A 17651-nucleotide genomic window follows, 5' to 3' on the forward strand; every position below is an offset into this window, starting at 1 on the left:
TTGTTATTGTTATTGGAGTTGGCCGACTACTCTCTCTTAGCAGCCGGGGGCTGAATTGCGAAGAGCTTACAATAGGTAGTGCTGCGTACCGAAGCTCACATTCCGGTTCAGGTCTGGACTCGAGTCCAGAAATTCCGGTTCCGGTCTGGACTTATAAATTCGTTTTATGACGGCCGCTAAATTTGCTCTATGCGAGGTCCCCCAGCGTATCTGGCGACCGCGACCACCCCTCAACTGGGCCGCATGCGATAAAAAATATTGCCGAAGACGACTGCGTCATTTTCAAAGGTCTAGCATCGATTTTTAATGATAACTGTCGGGAAATCACGGTAAAATACGGCTTTTTCAGCTTGTGTTTTGACGGCCCGAAATATTAGCATGGCCCTTGCGAGGTTAATACAAGGTCAAATTTCTCCATTTTCAGAAGGTATGGGACTTCAAAACCCATACCAGGAGATAAACAAAATCACAGACGTTATTTTCATGGGTAATATCACTTAAGTGAACCAGTCATTTTTGCCGCGTTGTCGGATGTTGAAAGAAGGTTCCGGTGGCGCGACCGTGTGCTAATAGCCCGTTCGTGGTGGTAGGACTATTTATGTATTTTTTCGGGCCTGTTGGCTGCTGTTAATAAAGAAACATAGGTATCTTCCATGATGATACTAGTATACAACAAGAAAGACATTTCCAGTTTTCCAGAAAACCGGTTTTCGACCTTCTGAACCCATTACCTCTGGGGCCTGGGTCAAACACTTTACCGATTGCGCTACCTGATGCCACATGATGCATGCCTTTCTATCCCACAGATCGCTGCTACAGGTGTAACCAGAAGGGACACATTGCCCGTGACTGTCCGTTACCTGATGGTAAGGCTTACTGAAGGGAAAAGCTTCTTGTTTTCTGTGGAATGTTTTTAGTATTACATATGGGGGATTGAATAGAATGTCAGGCATCTCTACATTGTGGTTAAAATGTAGGGGTTAAGAGATCAAAAAGCATAAAATACTGTTAGAAATATATGTTTGTTGCAGGTGCATATGCAATGCCATTACAGTCTCTAAATTGCAAGAAAATCCTATCTAGCATGGAAGCTCATGTGTTGGTAGTGATCATAGTGCGATGCTAAACTTTCTTCAAACACAATGGTATACACTGAAATTTTGAACGACAACTACCACCTTCATGGTCATTATTGATCCTAACATCCCTGTCACATAGGGAAAATTGATCGGGCGATGATACTGCGGCAATTGCTCGAGCCTCGCTTATAACAATAACTTTATTGAACAACAATTGTACAAGGTACAAACATGAAACAGATCTGTTGTGATTTGTGAAACTCGCATAATAGACTTTTTTCATCAGCAAATAGTATATAGCATCATCTGACTCTGTTTTACCATTACAGATGTGTGCTACAACTGCAAGGAGTCGGGCCACATCGCCCGCAAATGCCCCAACCAGACATCTGATGAGCGTAAGTGATGAATTTGTGCAAACTTTGTTACATGGTAGAGGGTGAAAGAAGGTTTTTGTGATGATATAAGCTCCCCATTGAAACAATTCTGCTCATTTACTGTGCCATTAACTGCAAATGGAGAAGGTAACATAAAAACCAAGATTTAAGGTAAGGTTGCTTCGGAAAGGATTGCATAAGATTGTGAGAGACTGAAGCCATGAAATACAAAACCTGGAGGAGAAAAGTACCAAATGAAAAAAAGACATTAATTACCAGGACATTTACTTACATATACAGAAGCAGTTTGTGCTGTTCACATTTGGATAGGGTTGGAAACGCCAGTGGGAGTCAGACGCTCCACCAAACCTGACCAAACCTGATTCATTTGTTGCAAAATGGACCGTTGTTTCGTTTATTGTCCATTCACAAGTTTTCACAGACAACCAGGTTCGGACTTGAACTGGACCTGAATTGTCTGTACTGGTACCCACCCCTGATACGGATGATTGACCAGAGTTTTATGATGTCATAGCCTGCTGCTACTCCTGTGGGGAGCCTGGGCACATCGCCCGTAGATGCACCAACAACTCGCAGGAGTGCTACAACTGTGGGGTTGTGGGGCACTTGGCCCGTGACTGCCCCAGTGGAGGCGAGCGGCAGCGTCGCAGCACCGACACCCGTAGCTGCTACAACTGTGGAGAGACCGGCCACATTTCGAAGGAGTGCCCCGAGGCGAAGGTCCCTGGCAAGTGCTTCAAGTAAGGAGTCTTCTCTCACCTCCAATCTTGGCAGAAAGTATACAGAATGAAATGGGTTGCTGTTGATATTGAGGAAGAACTTATCTCATAAAAAAGTACAAAACTTTTCAATAGTGAAACAGGCACTGTAAAGTAAAGCTTCTGGCAGGAAAAGTTTGAAGGGCTGAGAATGAAAATGGCATGCCTCAATAAATGTTACAGTGGGACAATATGGATGCAAGCCCTTTGCAGTTAGACTTTTTCAGGAATTACTTCGGGCAGGTTGTAAAGAAAAGGAAATTTGCCCTCGTGTCAGGAAGACAGAAACTCATCTGTCAATGCAAAAGTCTGCTAGTTACGTTAGGATTAATGGAGTAATTAGACTTGTACCTGTCAGTTATAATGAACTGAAAAATGCACAGTAGCACATGATACAAATTGATAACCCAAGTAGTTGAGGTTAAAACATCACATTTTTTGTTGCCTTTGGGTTGGAAATGAAGAGTTTCAAAGACATTTGCGAATACAGTTTACTGAATGGAACTAAACCTGTTGATCGCTTGGTGCCACAACCATGGAAGTGCTTTGTGACGATTTAATCAAAAGTTATATAGATACAGATCTAGATTATAAGAGGGTGACTCGTCTTGTGAAAGATGAAGATATGCTAACCTGTTACAGAATAGGACATAAGGTATAAGGTAACCTAATGAATTGAACAGAATCAGCCGCATGGCTCTAGAAATGAAAAGTTATTTTTTAATGGAAGAAATACTACAAGTACAACAAAAAAGAATCCTAAATCTATGTAGCCCCCTCCCCTATAGCTTATCCTAGTGTGTAAAAAAACAATATTATCATTCTGTCTTGGTTCCGTAGGTGCAACGAACTCGGACACTTTGCCCGTGAGTGCGATAAAGAGGAACAAGAACAGGTGAAGACAACTTCATCCGTGCTCAGTACAGGAAACTTGTCCTGCAGGCCAAATGTGGTTCATTAAGGCATATGGCAAGAGTGAAAGCTGGCTCATGGTTTGAAATGTGCATGCATGGTGATGCTTTGCGGGTGATTTGTCAAAGTTGAAGGCCAGGGAGACAAAGACAAACTATGTCAGATCATGTATCAAGCTTGGTCTAGACAGAACTATTTACAAGTCAGGGGCCTTGACCTTTGACTTTGCACATGCTCAGTACAAACTGTGAACTGACTTATTGTTCCATGTGGCCACTTGGAGCACTTTCCTACTTAAATCCGTATGCTGCAAAGGGGCAGATATACTGCTTGGCAGTGCATATAAATCTGTTGGGTGATTGAAAATCTGAGAATGATACTGCCCTGTACTACTACAGACCTAGAGCTGAATAAACGGGGGAAAAATACAACTAAAAACTCCCAAATCGAAGTTGTTACAATTTGCTGCACTACCTAGGAATTCATGTCAACTGCTGAGAATAGAGATTGAACAAAATGGGGGAAAATGCAAATAAAACTTCCAGTTGCTATTACAGCCTAGCTTTTACGACAAGGTTTAAGGGTTTTCTTTTACACAAGCAGCAAGTCTCACCTGCTTTTGTTTCAATACTGTCTGATAGGCATCAGGTGGAAAAGAAAACTATATGTTCGACCAAACTGATACAATTATTTTCAGAAGTACCAGGGCTCGAAATTCATTTTTGGGATTAGGTGCACTGGTGCACCCAACTTAAGAAATTGGGTGCACCAAAAATTTTTTGTGTGCACCACTTAAATTGAAGTAATAACTTAGTAATAAAACTTAGTTATATAGACATTTTTATTATCTTTCTAACACTTAGATGTCAAGAATATGATGTATACTAGTATACTTTGATATCTTTACATACGCAACCTAAGAAAATATTTGGGTACACCCTGTGCATCCATAGAAAATAATTGGGTGCACAGCTTCAATTTTGGGTGCACATGCACCCAGTATTTCGAGCCCTGAGTACCTATAGGGACAGTTATGTAGGTCCCTAAGAAGACTTACTGCTTGTGCGACTTGCCTTCATGAACCATGTCTGGCCTGAAAGGCGTTCCAGGGTCCAACAACTTGGACAGTTTAACAGTTTTAACAGTGAGAGAGTGAGAACAGCTCCAACTAGTTATCATCTTGTTTGTCTTTCCTTCAGTTTGGCTCTTTCACAAAGTGTTCTTTGAGTTTAAATTTGCAATTTTTTTTTGGGGTGCTCTATTCTTTTTTTTTATCTAACTTTATTTTGTTTCATTAGTCTATTTAAGAAGGTTGGGCAGGTAAAAGAATGCAACATATGTATGGGGAGGAAAAACATTTACATATCTCTTTAACAAGGAGTTCAGCAAGATTTCACTGGTCTTGGAAGTATGAAGGATGAGTAGTGGCTAGTCAAGAATGTCTGAATATTATCTATGTCTTGAAACAGAACAGTTGAATAACGCACTCATCCTATTGCAAAATAACAACAACAACAACATAACATGAAAATGAAGATATTTGATATTCAGTGACTCTCATTGCCATTTGGTTGAAACAGTGGAGAGCCCACAAAAATGAAGCAGGGCACAGTTGATGCTGTAGTGTACTGCTAGTCCCAAACTATCCCTTTCTGGTTTATTCTGTAGTGAGCATGTGACATATATCAGTTCCTGTGTCAGGGCTCGAAATACCACCTGCATATGCAGGTTAGTGCAGAGGTAAAATTGGAGCTGTGCAGGTACTAGTATTTCTGGTGTCTACCTGCACCAAACCTGCACTGGGTTTTATACATAAATGTCATATGATGTAGGTGTATCTGGATTGTTATTAGCTGTGTTGAATGTTGCCACCTATGAAGTACAAATATACAACAGAAAAAAATAGCAATGGTTGCTGAACAATTTCAATATGATCCATACTTCCTAAATTCAGTAGTGCAGGTAAAATTTGTCTGGTGCAGAAAAAAGTATTTCAAGCCCTGTGTGTGCTCTTTTGGGCATTTTCCCACTCCCAAATACTCAGCCTATCTCAGAAATTAGAGAACCTTTTGTGACCAAACCTTTGACTCAATACTTTTTGGTGTGTCAATAACTTTCAAACCCTCTAAGCTACCTTTGGTGATGGAAGATCACATTCTTGGGGTCAGGGTTGGACAAGTCTACTAGTCCGATTGTCCCGGATAAGTGAAAGTGCCCATCGGGCAAGTGTATGACCTAAGACACTTGCCCGATCGGACAAGTAAAATTTTTCCATGAGATTTTGATATACTTGTTGATTATCACAGATATCGCATCAAGCATTGGTCAACACAGAAAAATAGAGGCAATATTAAAAGAATTCCATTGCTGGATGTGAAAGTACATGACTAGTGAAAATGTTACTTGAATTTTGGGCAAGCGGAAAGTTAGTTCGGGCAAGTAAATTTTGCATGTACTTGCCCGATAGGACAAGTGAATTTTAGAAAACTTGTTAAACCCTGCGGGGTGGAGTACAGTTGTCAGCTTATAGTGAATGTTGAGCTTTATCCTCACATGAACACATCATACTCTTAGCCCTCCCAAAGGTCATAAAAAGGTATACACTGTTAAACTAGATGGTATTAACATTAGTTTATAATTATAATTTGTTCCCTGCCTTAATAGAGCTCTCAGCATTCTGCTCACAATAAGTAGGCACAAAAACATGGTCACAGTGTTGTTATTTGAAGTTATTTTGCTAATATGATTGTAATATTTCATGTTCAAGGAAAAACATACATGTTCTCAACAAAGCTTAATTCTTATAGAATTTTGTCACACTTTTTGACATTCCTGAAAAGTATTAAGAATTATGGCAAAAGTACATATGATGTTCATAGTTAAATTTCTGCAGCCTACAGAAAATTGTGATATTTCCAGACCTTTGGCAGGTCTCTATGAAATTTGTCAGACTTTTAGATGTTTGAGCCAAAATGTATGACCCAAGTATTGTTTGAAAGCACATCAGAAGAATATCAGTAGCACTATGTAGTCATAGCAAGCAGGAGATGGTAACGTCTTCCATTTTTCTGTTCCAGATGTAATGAACCTGGTCATGAGGCACGCAACTGTCCCACCGTCAACTCCAATTGCTATAATTGCGGTGAGCCCGGGCACTTGGCTCGTGAGTGCTCGTCGGTTGCGTAAAGATTTCGACCTCTGACTTGGGATCAGCTTTTGGCATCACGGCTTCTACGGACGACCCGCCGCCCCAAGAGTTGTGGAGGGTGCAGTCGGTATGGCGGAGCTCGCACAACGGAAGTGTATAAGAATAAATAAACTTACAAACACCTGATGTTATGTTAAACTTGATTATATGAGCCTCTGTATAATCTCGACAAAATTTTTGTGTAGGGGGAGTGGAGTGGTCAGAGAGCAGCTACTATTTTGCAGTTTGTTGATTGTATTGCACCGTTTGGTGCACAATGCACATGGGGAGGTGTGTGCACATGCACTTCACGCATGTGCAGATGCTAACTGCAAAGTGCAGGTGTTACGAGGCGGTGAACCAACTTAATTTTCACATTTGTGGAGTGAGGGGGAGGGGAGACCCGAAGTTCTCCGGGGTTAGTAGGCTCCTTTGGACCGATGAGGACTTCTGTGGTAGGGTGGATACTGGAGAAACTTGGCTTGTTTGGACTATTTTTTTATTCTCCACATAGCACATGGGATATTTGGAGTTATAATCTCAGCGGAAGTTGGAAGCTTGGCCCAGTGGGCCTTATTCCCTCCCAAAGCCACAGAACTCTCATTACTTCAAAGGACGTAGTTGGAAGAATGGCAATCCTTGGTGAGGTTGCATTGCATCAGCCATTTTCTTTGTGATTGACAGTTTGAAACAGTGGGTATCCTTTGTATCAATAATCCTTTTGAACATTTAAACTGTTATCTTAATAGGTAGTATTTGCACCGCTTCAGTTGGCATTTGAACAATTGTGACAACTACATTAGTATTGCCATGGAAAGTTGCATGTGGATTTTGACAAATGCAGTATACTAGTAATTAATTACCAATATTTCTACTGTTTTTCCCACCAGCATGAAGCTTAGACAAGTCATTTATTTTCACAATTTATGTAGTGATGGTATGATATGCTTTAGTGATCGTAGGAGGATAGGTATGAATGTATCACACGTAGAAGTCGAGTATAGTATTCAGTGCAGTCTAGAGCCTTTGTTAAGGAACCGTAATGCTTTAAGGCAACAGTTAAGACATTTAAGAAGTTGTTACCCCACAAGTTTATACACATGAGTGGTGGAGAGTCAAGAGCACTTTGAGACTGGAGACCTCTGGAGACAATATGCAAAAACTTGTTTGACAATCTTTGATGCAAGGGGAAAAACATGTGACCACACAATTGCCAGTCTAGCCTCTTGTTGGCCATGACTTTACTTTTAACCTACTCTTGGTTTTTATCCAATGCAGATTTTGAAGAGTGGAAAATCCCTCTGGAGGAAGGGGGTTATTACTGTTATATAAATATCAAAAGCTGAAATCCTGTGTAACAAACTTTTCTCAACATAAGAAACATAAAATCGAACCAGCAAAAAGATATGTTCTGACTAATCTCTAAGCAGATCTTGCAGTGACATAAGATATAATCATAAGCTGGAGAAGGTGGCCAATGTAACTGCTAAACTCATTCCCCAGCTTATGATACTATCTTATGCCACCAAGATTATGTTCTGATCATAACGCTTTTTCCAGATCATGCTCCCCTTTCTCTTGTTTGCTTTTGCATAGATTGTCTCCAGTGGTCTCTAGTATAATTGTTTCATTCATTTATGGTCTGAGGTAAGGAGACCAGTGTTTTTGCATTGTAACCATTGAAGTTAGATAACCTCTAGCTTCCTTTGCAGCCTTCCAGGGTGTTGGTGTTTGTTGTGGTTGCAATTTTCAACATCGCAATCAGGTTTCTATGCTGAGAAGCTGCTTGAGCTATAAAGTTGTGTTTCCACTTAATCGTTTTTCCTCTTTCTTGTGGAAACACGACCTTTTGGCATAAGAACCTTCCTGGATTGAAACTTGACCACGATGATGTTGAAAATCGCCAGTCAGTGCTCCCACCAACAGTTAACACCAGCACCCGTAGAGGACAGCAAAGGATTCTAGATACCTTGCTGCGGCAGCAGCAGAGTTTCCTAGTACTATTGTTGTGGCAGGAGTAGTGTCAGGAGGCGCCTAGCAGAGAATGCTCCGTACTCAGGAAAGTTTATCATCTGTGTTTTTCGAACGTGGCTCCCGTGTCGAGCTGAGGAGAACTTCACACGTGTTCTTGTGCCTATCATTACCAATGTATCGGCCTGGCCTTCTCTGCCATGAGGGCGAGGCTGCTACGTCGGGAGCCATGTTTGAAAGTTGTCTGTTGTGAGGCAGACGAGGGGGTCGCAATTTCAAATGCCTTTTTTTCCCAGCCTGCCTGAAATGGCGACCCCTGGAGGAAGGAGAGGTGGAAATAAAACAGTTCAGTGCAAATATTTTGTTTGGGGTGATTGGCATGATTTACAACAAAGAACTAAAATCTGCATGTGCAATTTGAAATTCGTTTTGTACATGAAATTGCTGTCAAGAATATTAAGAAAATTGCACTTGTAGCCTTGTGACTTCATTTTAATTTTCCGTTCACCATATATTTAGAGTTGGCATTATCAAACATGTCCAACCGTTAAATTGTCAGTCATCCCAACAGGCTTTGTTGGCTAACTGTTCTGGTCAAAGTCTCAGTTTAGCACCCCTGCTGCCAGTCTTGGCCACAGGAAAAAATGGCAGGGGGTGTTAAATTCTACTGTACTAAAGCGGTACACAAAGACACTACGGTGTCACTGTCATGTTTGGAGGAGTGTACTAAAGTGCCATGGACAAAACTTTAAAAAAAATCTTGAAGCTACTGTATGTTGGAAGGAGTGTACCTGGTGAATTCTGTATCAGAGCTCTTATTTTGTTTACAGAGCACTATTGAGCACAGATTTAAAAGAAAAAATTGTAAATTATTTTTGGACTAGTTTAGCTGGACACCTATGGAGAGATGGAGGAGCGATAGGATGCAGGTACCGATATTGTAGTTATGTCTGCTTTGCTGGGGAGACCACAAACCTATTTTATATCAATAAAGTAGGCGTTGGAGGAGCTTGTATTGTCCAGTGTGGGTTTTATGCTTTGTGTGATGATTTGATCTCCGAGCAGATGTAAGGATCTGTTTCAGCAACATTTAGTACTCTTTTCGAGGTAAGGCGCAATACCAGTACTAGACAAGACCACTATTGGTACATGTCAATGTTGCAAAAACACAAGACAGAATGACTCAATCCTTATATAAAATACAAAGCACTCAAGAGAGATGACTTCAGATACATATAGCAACAGCCAACACAGATCTTTGAATAGAACAGCTTGATACAGGTGTAGAAAAGTGTTCATTCTGCATTAAAATAACATGACTAGAAATTTAATAGTAGGCCAAGGAAATTAAGTATCTTTTCCTTCAAATTAGATTAAGGAAATGAAAAACAACATTAGTCAGACAATGTCAGAAAATGTATTTAATGAAGTGGCACTATGGAATTAGGAACATTACCAGGCTTGCAAAAAGACTTGTGTTTTCAATCAAACAAACAAACAAATAGTTCTGATATGTTATGAAATATGTAGATAGAACTTTATTGCTCGACATTTGTACATGGTACAAAGTATGGCAATGACTGTTACACAAAGTACAAAATAGGTGTAGAGAATAAGACTATGTGTACAAGTGCCTTTACTAGCTATTTGCCAAATGATATGGTGCAAACAGTTGCTGCCACAGCCAGGCCAGTTTTCCACCCAGGGTAGTCAGCATGTCCTGTCTGCTGCCTGTGGTCGCTGCTGGGGAAGGACAGAGACGATAGAAAATCAGATTGTTAGGCCACACCAATTTAATCTGTAAGCTCCCAGATTTAAAGAAAAGTATGCCTACATGTAGTTGGAAAAACAAAGCCAGAGGACCAGGTTTATGCCTTGGTAAATGTACTCTGTTTTATGTAGTGAATACAGTCATATTCAACTTTTCCTCCCTGCCCTCTACTTTTGTGATGTAAACTTGCAATATTTCCAGCTTAAAATGTCCAAAAAAACAAGAAAATAAAGATTTGCAGCCTATTTAAAAGGATGAAGTTGGTGAGCAGAACATTGACAGAGTTTCTCTTTTTTTACCTCCTTGGTAGATAAAATGAAAGATTGCCGAGTCATGTTTGTAAGCTCCCATATGATAATTTTTTTAAAGGCTTCTTTCTGCCACAGGGACTTGAAAAAGGGTCTGTCAACAAATTTACATACAAGGCTGGACCAGGTTTTTACATACAGGACAAAGACAAAGATATCTGAACATGAGACTAGGTAGATTCAAGCACGAGCGTATAGTTGCCACAAAATGACAGAAAGCAGCCACAAAGATCAGGTACATGTAAGCATTTCAGAAAAGAAGAATACAGATTGACTTACTGAAATGGTTAACTGATCACCAAATGAGTTGAAGGAAAGCTGAGAATGGAGGAAAATTAAGGCAAACAGAAGAAATCAGCAGTGCCCATATTGATCTAAACATGATTTCAAACTGGAATGTGACATATTCATTGTGGATACTCCAAATATTGATCGTTATATGACATGAAACTGATGAATGTTCCCAAGCCAATAAAATGACAGATATAGCAACAAAAATTGAAACATGGGCTCTCAAACAATGAGTGGGACAGAAAAAAATTAAAGCTGGAAACAGCCAGCCAGTGACAGGCAAATGATCCGCTAACTAAATACACAGCAGAGGCTGACTGAAAAAAAAAAACTGGTTCAAATATTAAAGTCACATACTTCGCAAAGTGTACATCTAAGAAAAGAAAAGCATGAATCTGTCTATCTGACTAGTCCATTGTATGATTATTCACCTTTTCTTTTCTTGAGTGTGAGAGCTAAGACAACCCCGATCACTGCCAGAAGTACTGCTGTAGTCACATGTCTGGATGGACTTGTGTGTGACACGCTGGACTTGACCCATGACATCATGGCTACCCATGCACCATAGCTGGCACCTGCAATTTTCAAACAGGGTAATCACATGGCATCTCCGTGTGCATAATTGATTTTAAAAAAATACCCCTTCAGCAATGGTTACAGGAAAGTACTGAAAATGGGAAAGTATTTTGTGTAGTAGCACTGTTGAGGTAGCCATGAGTGTAGTTGTGGAAGTGAAACTAATTTTGTAGTTGTTGAATAGTGTGGTAGCATTTCTGCGCTTCTTAAATAATTAACTACTTGTTGGCTGTGATACTTTTCGATGTTTTGTCACTTCACATTAGCTTTAGAGTCTGCAAGGGATATTTTCCATAAAATTTACTTCCTGTTGCCTAATCAACAAAGCACCACCGTGACAGTTTTCTCTTTAAAATTGATTATAAATATCTTTCATTCAGTTGGATTGAAGTGTTGCCAATTCTCCACAAAAAGGCATTGAACGTAACGTTTGATTCTCTTGCAGACTGTGCCTCACCTTGTTCCTTGTTTGCGGATGCTGCACCTTGACAACGGGTCTGGAAGAGAAGATAGCAAATGAAAACATAACCTAATATATAAAATAGTAAAGTAATATCAAACACATTGCAAGGACTTTTTATCACTGCTGAACATCTACCAGCAACACTGCCCCCAGATTTCTTGTTCCTTAGAATATTTACAACATTATTACTGTGGACCAAATGATGCAAGGGACCACTCTAGTTGTGAATGAACCACACCTGGTCTTCTCTCTCCACCACAGATCTATCCTCAGTCTCGACCAATTGGAGAAAGGCTTTTCTCTTGTCCTCCATGATGATTGGATGACCCTCCACCAGGGCCCTGATGTCATCAAACTTGCTGTGTGGCAGCAGCACCAGTAGGATGTAGGTCTCAGCCACCCTGGTCAGGCCCCCTGCTTCCTGGTTACCGGGGGCTGCCAGCCACGCCTCCGTCACCATGGTGATGGGGGCAAAGTCTTGCATTTTGGCATGAAGAGCAATGCTGGAGGAAGCAACAGCAAGACTGTTATGAAAATACATTAAGAGCACACCTATAGCTTTTATGGTCTGGAAGACCAAGACTTACATGAAGGTCAAACGTGAAAAAAGACCCATGTAACTTATGATGTAAGGTATACTGTAAATTCATTTAAGTTCGCGGGGATTTAATTTCGCGGTAGCGGGAAAATGGACTTTTTGCGGTGGTTTTAATTTTGCGGTAGCACCATGCACTGTAGTCTCTTACTGTTATGGAGAAATATTCGCGGTGGTTTTAAATTCGTGGTGAAGCAGCCGCCTCGAAAACCGAGAACATTAATCCACCGCGAACATTTCTGCATTTACAGTACATACTTCAGATGTTTAGGTGTCAGACCAGATTCTTTTTTATGTGGTGGTATTATGGCACCTGGTGCAATTAGAGAATAATGTAACTACTGTACTACAAAATTGTTTCAACTGCAAATTTAAAACACTGCAGAAATCTCTTGTTCCCTGTTACAACAAAATAAAACCACCACAAAACAAATTTTCAGTATAGTATCTTAATGCCACTGGAATGGATCATAAAAAATCTTTTCCTGGCCTGTGGTGCAGGCTAAATGAAAGTACTGGATCCTGACTGACCACAGCTGCAGCACTTGTGGGGGGATCTTCTCCAGTCCACCGAACACGTCCTGTACAAAAGGCAGGACCTCCTGCCAGCGATTCAGCTCGGCAAAGGCCTGGACTGCTACAACTGACAGAGACTCTGCCAACCTGCTATCTCTGGAAGTAGAGCAAGATATTCAAAGCACAAATTGTCATTTGTGATAATTACATGTAGCATAAACAAAAAGATGAGTACCAGGCATCTTTAGTACATCTATACTTCTTTTTGTCTTCCTAATATTCCAGCATCAGTAAATCGATCCTGGTTGTACATCACAGTTAGCAGTTCAACCAATTACAGTAAGACAATTGGCAGTTCGACCAATGAGAGAATGGCTGCATGTCCGTGAAACATTTGCATTTGCTCTGTTTTTATTCTGCACTTCTACTAAGCTTTGATGAAGGTGGACGTACCTTATACAAATGTATAATGCCAGTCAGTTATGACACATTCTTCAATCATGTATAAGAGGATGACATGCCTGTAATTATACATGATCCTTGGGTTAAACATAAATTTCAACCTTGATTACATGAAGTGATTTTTGTGTTTTCATCATCATGAATGTGATAGACAAATCATAATTCTAAAATAGCCTTCATAGCTCATGATGTTCATTAATTGATGCTTGTACCTCTTGTCATCTGGAAGGCCTTTCAGTTCGTTCTTGGAGAGATCCAATGCCTCTTCAAACTGCCCCAAAATGAGTAGGTCATTTGCTGCTTTCAGTGTTCCCATCTTGTGTTCCAGGGCCAGGTCACATGGTACCATTCACTCAGATGTGTTTCTAGGAGAAAGAAGTATAACAGCAACAATGACTTGTCTATCTTACTGAGACATTCCAGGTTGTGGGGTCAATGGAAGAGGCTACTTATTCATAGGGAGGCATCAATTTCTTACTGCTTGTTTCTGTGGGTTTTTTTTTACAGTTTTCTATTTCAAGGTATTTCACTTAGCCTGTCTCTCACTGGCTGGGGTTAATGACCCCCTCCCCTCCTGGGTGGTGGCAACTATAAGGCCCAATCTAGACACAGTTTTTACCGATATTTGTGGAGATGACGGGAGGGATCTGGAACGTTGGGGTCATAAACAGCTATATAGCCTAATGAGCCCGCGTTATATGCTAATGAGCCCTCCCGAAGTCAGGACGCATCTACAAGCGCGCGGAAGTTGTTGGGGACCCCTGCTAAGCTATCGGGCGAATACTCCGGACCTTTCGGGAGAAATTTTGCCGATATCTTAATGGTGATATTGCAGTGCCATCTAGACGCTGAAAAAAAGCTGTCAGTGAGAAGTTGTCGGCTCGCAGATATCGGGAAAAACTGTGTCTAGATCGTGCCTAAGGCCGGCAGCTAGGAGTGCAATTTTAGTCAGGCTAGTAATTCACTGTAGAATGAGATCTCGAACTTTGTTATCTACTGTATTTAACAGACTATTATTAAGTACATGTATGCGTGGCATATTTGAGCTAGTAGTGGTGTACTGGCCGTTTGTGTTTCTACTGTGGGCCAGTGCAGGTTTGGGTGGTGGTAAATATTTGGAGCCCTATGGAAAAATCTAAGATATCTCAGACTTTCAAGTCTTCAACTTGCTGTCCTGTTACTAGAAGGCATATTAAAGAAGGACATTGAAGGCCACTTACAAGTACAATTGTACATTGTATACAGAATGGCAACATGAAAAAGTTCAGACAACATGTTCATAGCAAAGTGCTTTATTCATTTATGATTTCTTACTTCTTTTCAGCAATGAAATGATCTTGTGGAGTAACACATTTCACAACGGACATATTTGCATGATAATCAAATCTAACAAATATAACGTTAGGGTTCATACAAACATTGACAAACAAATTTTCAGCACAACCCTACTTAAATGGTTTTCTTGATGAAGGCATCTCAAACAACAGAGCATATTTTTTCCCTTAACACGTTCCACCGCAATGTGTAACATAGGCAGACATCAACAAAATTGCTTACTTCCACAAAATAAAATTGAAACTGTTTTCTCTAATGTCATATTCATAATTTCTATATCTAAAATGCTTGTAAAATAAGCTACTTCATGGTTTGAACTTTGAAGTGCATACAATGATACATGCAATGTGATTCATCGTGGGTAATGGTATATGTGTTGTTATCACCAAGCACAGAAAAGGGGCATCTTCGCTGGATATAGGGTGTGGTTCAGTGTTATAGAACCTGCTGCTGCTGCACCGCATTCCTGCAAAGCTAGTGTGTTACGCAGAAGGGCTGTTATACCAGTTCTATAAATACAAATACAGATATAATATCAAATTGAAGGCCCCTGGCAATACACAGGGAATGGCAAAAGGCCTTCAACCTAGACATATTACCCACAACCCACTGCATTGCACATGCGCAGTTGAAACCATGCCTTAGCTTATTGCATTACAACTTACTGCCAACTAATAGAACTAGACTAGTTACTGCCTCTTTCCTTTCCTTTTCCCCTTCTTCCCCCCCTGGTCCCCTCCCCCATCCCCCCTGGGCTGCTGCTGGGAGGAGAGGTGTAAGGCGTGTCCTGTGGACTTGATATGGTCAAACAGTTTGTTACGGGTTGCAAACTCAAACATGCACACATTACAAACGGTCGCAGGCTGGGGCACGTCCTTGGCAACGTTCCTTTGTGACGTTCCTTTCGCTCCTTTAGCAGCTTTCCTGGCCTCCTTGGCTTTCCTCCCTGTCAGTTTCTTTGCCTTTTGGTTGTTGTCTTTTTCCTGTGAATCCACTGGTTCAACACCCTCAGGTACATTACCTTCACTATCCTTGTCTGTGGTGACGTGCACATTTTCTAACTCTACCTCCAACTGGTCGATTGAATCTTCTTCAAAAGTCTGGTTTTCTCTCTGTTGTTGCCGTCTCCTTTTCTTCTGCTTTTTTGAAAGTTTGGGTTTCGGAGTGTTCTCTTCGCACGCTGCCTGCAATTCATCTTCTTCTGATTCTGCATTGACATCTACATCAGGCGTGTCAGTGGATGCCTCTGCCTCCTCTGTTGCCATGGTTACCTCCTCCTCCTCTTCTTCCATCTGTTGCTTGAGTATGGCAACTTTCTCTCTGTGCTTCTTGGACTGTTCGTGATTGGCTAGTGCTTTGTCTGTCTTGAAAGCCTTGTTACAAGCCACACAGTAGAGATCATCGTACATCTCCTCCTCTTGCTCCTCCTCCTCCTCCCCCTCCCCACTGCAATCCCCATCCTCCTCCTCTTCATCTTCCCAGCTCTGGTCGCTGTCTCCGAACTCCTGCGCCACGCGAGCCTCCAGATCAGCCAGTTCGTCCTGTAGACCCGACGCGCACATCCACTCCTGTTCTTTGTACCCCTCCACTTCCTTGGCCTGTTCCCTTTTCAAACGTTCCTGCCTCTCAGCTGCCAGCCTGGCCTGCTCTGCTAACTTCTCCTCCACCCGCTTCTTATGCACCTGGACCCTCTTGTCTCTCTTTTTCACAAACGCTACCAGTTGTCGGACCGTTTCGTTGTACTCCTTCTTCCCCTTGTCTCGAAACTTCTTGTTTTCCTTCTCCATCAGCCGAGCCACCCTTCGGTTTGGCGCCTCTCTCGTGTCATACTTCTCTAACCACACAAATGACTTCTTAGTGCAGTAACTCTGCCAATAAGCGTAGAATGGTCTTACAGACTCCTCATACACAGAGTCTGAGGTGCCGAAGTCTGGCGCCTTTTCCTCATCTTCATCTGGCTCCACAAAACGAGCGTCTTCTTCGGCAATCTTCTTGAAGACGTCTCCGTACACTGCATAGAAGCCCTTGTGATCATCACCATAGCCAGAGAACACGGCACTGCTGAAGTACTGCATCAAGTCCTCACTGTCATCTTTGTAATCCTCGCCTAGCCCTCCCCTAAGGATAGCCTCCCTGTGTTTATCATACCAGGCTCTCTCCTGAGGGTCGCTCAGGACATCATAGGCCTGCTGGATCTCGCGGAAAGTCTCGGTGGCCTCCTCCACATTGTCCGGGTTCTTGTCTGGATGCCATCGGAGGGCAAGTTTTCGGTAGGACTTCTTCAGATCGTCGTCTGTGGCGTTCCTCTGGACGCCGAGAACCTCGTAGTGGCACCTCGGCATCGTGGAACTGTCTTTTACTTTACCCGATGGTCAGAAATTTACTGTTCCTCAATATCAATCGTCTGGGCACAAAATTGCGCAACACGTGCGTAACGTAGGTCACCTGTTTCGGTTGTACACTCGATGGTATCCACTCGATTACAGATAGATAGTCTTTACAATGATGAATATGTCTGACGCGATCAGTTTGGACGCTTGACAGCGTTTTGAAACGAAGATCTTTGCTGAAAAGCGTGCCGATTTGCCGGGTGCCCCCCCAACACCAAACACCGGTCCTCGCCTCACTGGAAGTAACGGGGCATGCGCCGTGCATGGAAGTTTCCGGAAGTGCACAAACATCCCTGCAAAAAGGGCTGCATTTCACCTCAAAACAGACACAGAAACACATACCTTAGATCACTGTGCTGTGTATCATATTCTTCTGGAAAAGCACAGTGGAAGAGAGTGTTGAGCAGCCGGGAAATCAGGCACAAAATCGTCAGAAACCTTCACGAGTCAAGAAGCAGTGCTTCCAGGTCAAAGGTGCCCCATAGTCTTTGAACGCCACCCAGCGATATGATTCAGAATAGCCGTATAAAGTTAACGCTGAGGCGACCAAGGACTTATTGCCCTTGAGGTAACCAAGTACATTGTGCATTACGTGCCCTTGGCGTAACCAAGCTTAGAATTTCCCATCCTTTATGAGTA

At 41.8% G+C, this 17651-nt stretch overlaps 3 protein-coding genes across 8 annotated transcripts in view; 1 reads left to right on the forward strand and 2 right to left on the reverse strand.

Moving 5' to 3' along the window:
• Positions 1–9314, forward strand: part of LOC118415438 (cellular nucleic acid-binding protein-like) — a 12671-nt gene extending 3357 nt beyond the window's left edge. Inside the window, exons 3-7 of one of the 2 annotated variants that reach the window (XM_035820067.1) lie at positions 807–866; positions 1409–1477; positions 1992–2217; positions 3076–3130; positions 6225–9314. In XM_035820067.1, coding sequence (XP_035675960.1) covers positions 807–866; positions 1409–1477; positions 1992–2217; positions 3076–3130; positions 6225–6230 — 416 coding nt within the window. In that variant the 3' untranslated portion in view covers positions 6231–9314. The remainder of the gene's footprint in view (positions 1–806; positions 867–1408; positions 1478–1991; positions 2218–3075; positions 3131–6224) is intronic. The other variant, XM_035820066.1, reaches the window with a different exon arrangement.
• Positions 8919–17521, reverse strand: LOC118415437 (peroxisome assembly protein 26-like). Of its 5 annotated transcripts, none has more exons than XM_035820062.1 (8): positions 17355–17521; positions 13500–13652; positions 12841–12981; positions 11953–12217; positions 11709–11748; positions 11107–11250; positions 9927–10045; positions 8919–9834 (listed from the first exon to the last, which is right to left on the reverse strand). In XM_035820062.1, the coding sequence occupies exons 2-7, from the start codon at positions 13634–13636 to the stop codon at positions 9945–9947; spliced, it is 828 nt and encodes a 275-aa protein (XP_035675955.1). In that variant the 5' UTR covers positions 13637–13652; positions 17355–17521; the 3' UTR covers positions 8919–9834; positions 9927–9944. The 5 variants fall into 5 exon arrangements, with proteins under 5 accessions (XP_035675955.1, XP_035675953.1, XP_035675954.1 ...); XM_035820060.1 differs by having other exon boundaries at positions 9927–10048; XM_035820061.1 differs by lacking the exon at positions 17355–17521 and adding an exon at positions 17068–17290 and having other exon boundaries at positions 9927–10048.
• On the reverse strand, positions 14564–17074 carry LOC118415433 (dnaJ homolog subfamily C member 21-like). Its single transcript, XM_035820056.1, has one exon. It carries the CDS (start codon positions 16962–16964, stop codon positions 15312–15314), a length of 1653 nt encoding a protein of 550 aa, XP_035675949.1. The 5' UTR covers positions 16965–17074; the 3' UTR covers positions 14564–15311.
• Positions 17522–17651: the final 130 nt, after the last annotated feature.

The sequence above is a fragment of the Branchiostoma floridae genome, chromosome 5 (assembly GCF_000003815.2).
Source record: "Branchiostoma floridae strain S238N-H82 chromosome 5, Bfl_VNyyK, whole genome shotgun sequence".
In the NCBI taxonomy this organism is placed as follows: Eukaryota; Metazoa; Chordata; class Leptocardii; order Amphioxiformes; family Branchiostomatidae; genus Branchiostoma; species Branchiostoma floridae.

What these genes read in the sequence shown, in the direction of transcription:
- LOC118415437 (XM_035820060.1), bottom strand. Translation starts at nt 13,636, where the DNA reads ATGGTACCATGTGACCTGGCCCTGGAACACAAGATGGGAACACTGAAA. An exon ending in CCACAAGTGCTGCAGCTGTG is followed by an intron (nt 12,218 to 12,840) that starts GTCAGTCAGGAT and finishes TGCTTCCTCCAG; the next exon opens with CATTGCTCTTCATGCCAAAA. An exon ending in CACACTCAAGAAAAGAAAAG is followed by an intron (nt 10,049 to 11,106) that starts GTGAATAATCAT and finishes GTCCTTCCCCAG; the next exon opens with CAGCGACCACAGGCAGCAGA.
- LOC118415433 (XM_035820056.1), bottom strand. Translation starts at nt 16,964, where the DNA reads ATGCCGAGGTGCCACTACGAGGTTCTCGGCGTCCAGAGGAACGCCACA.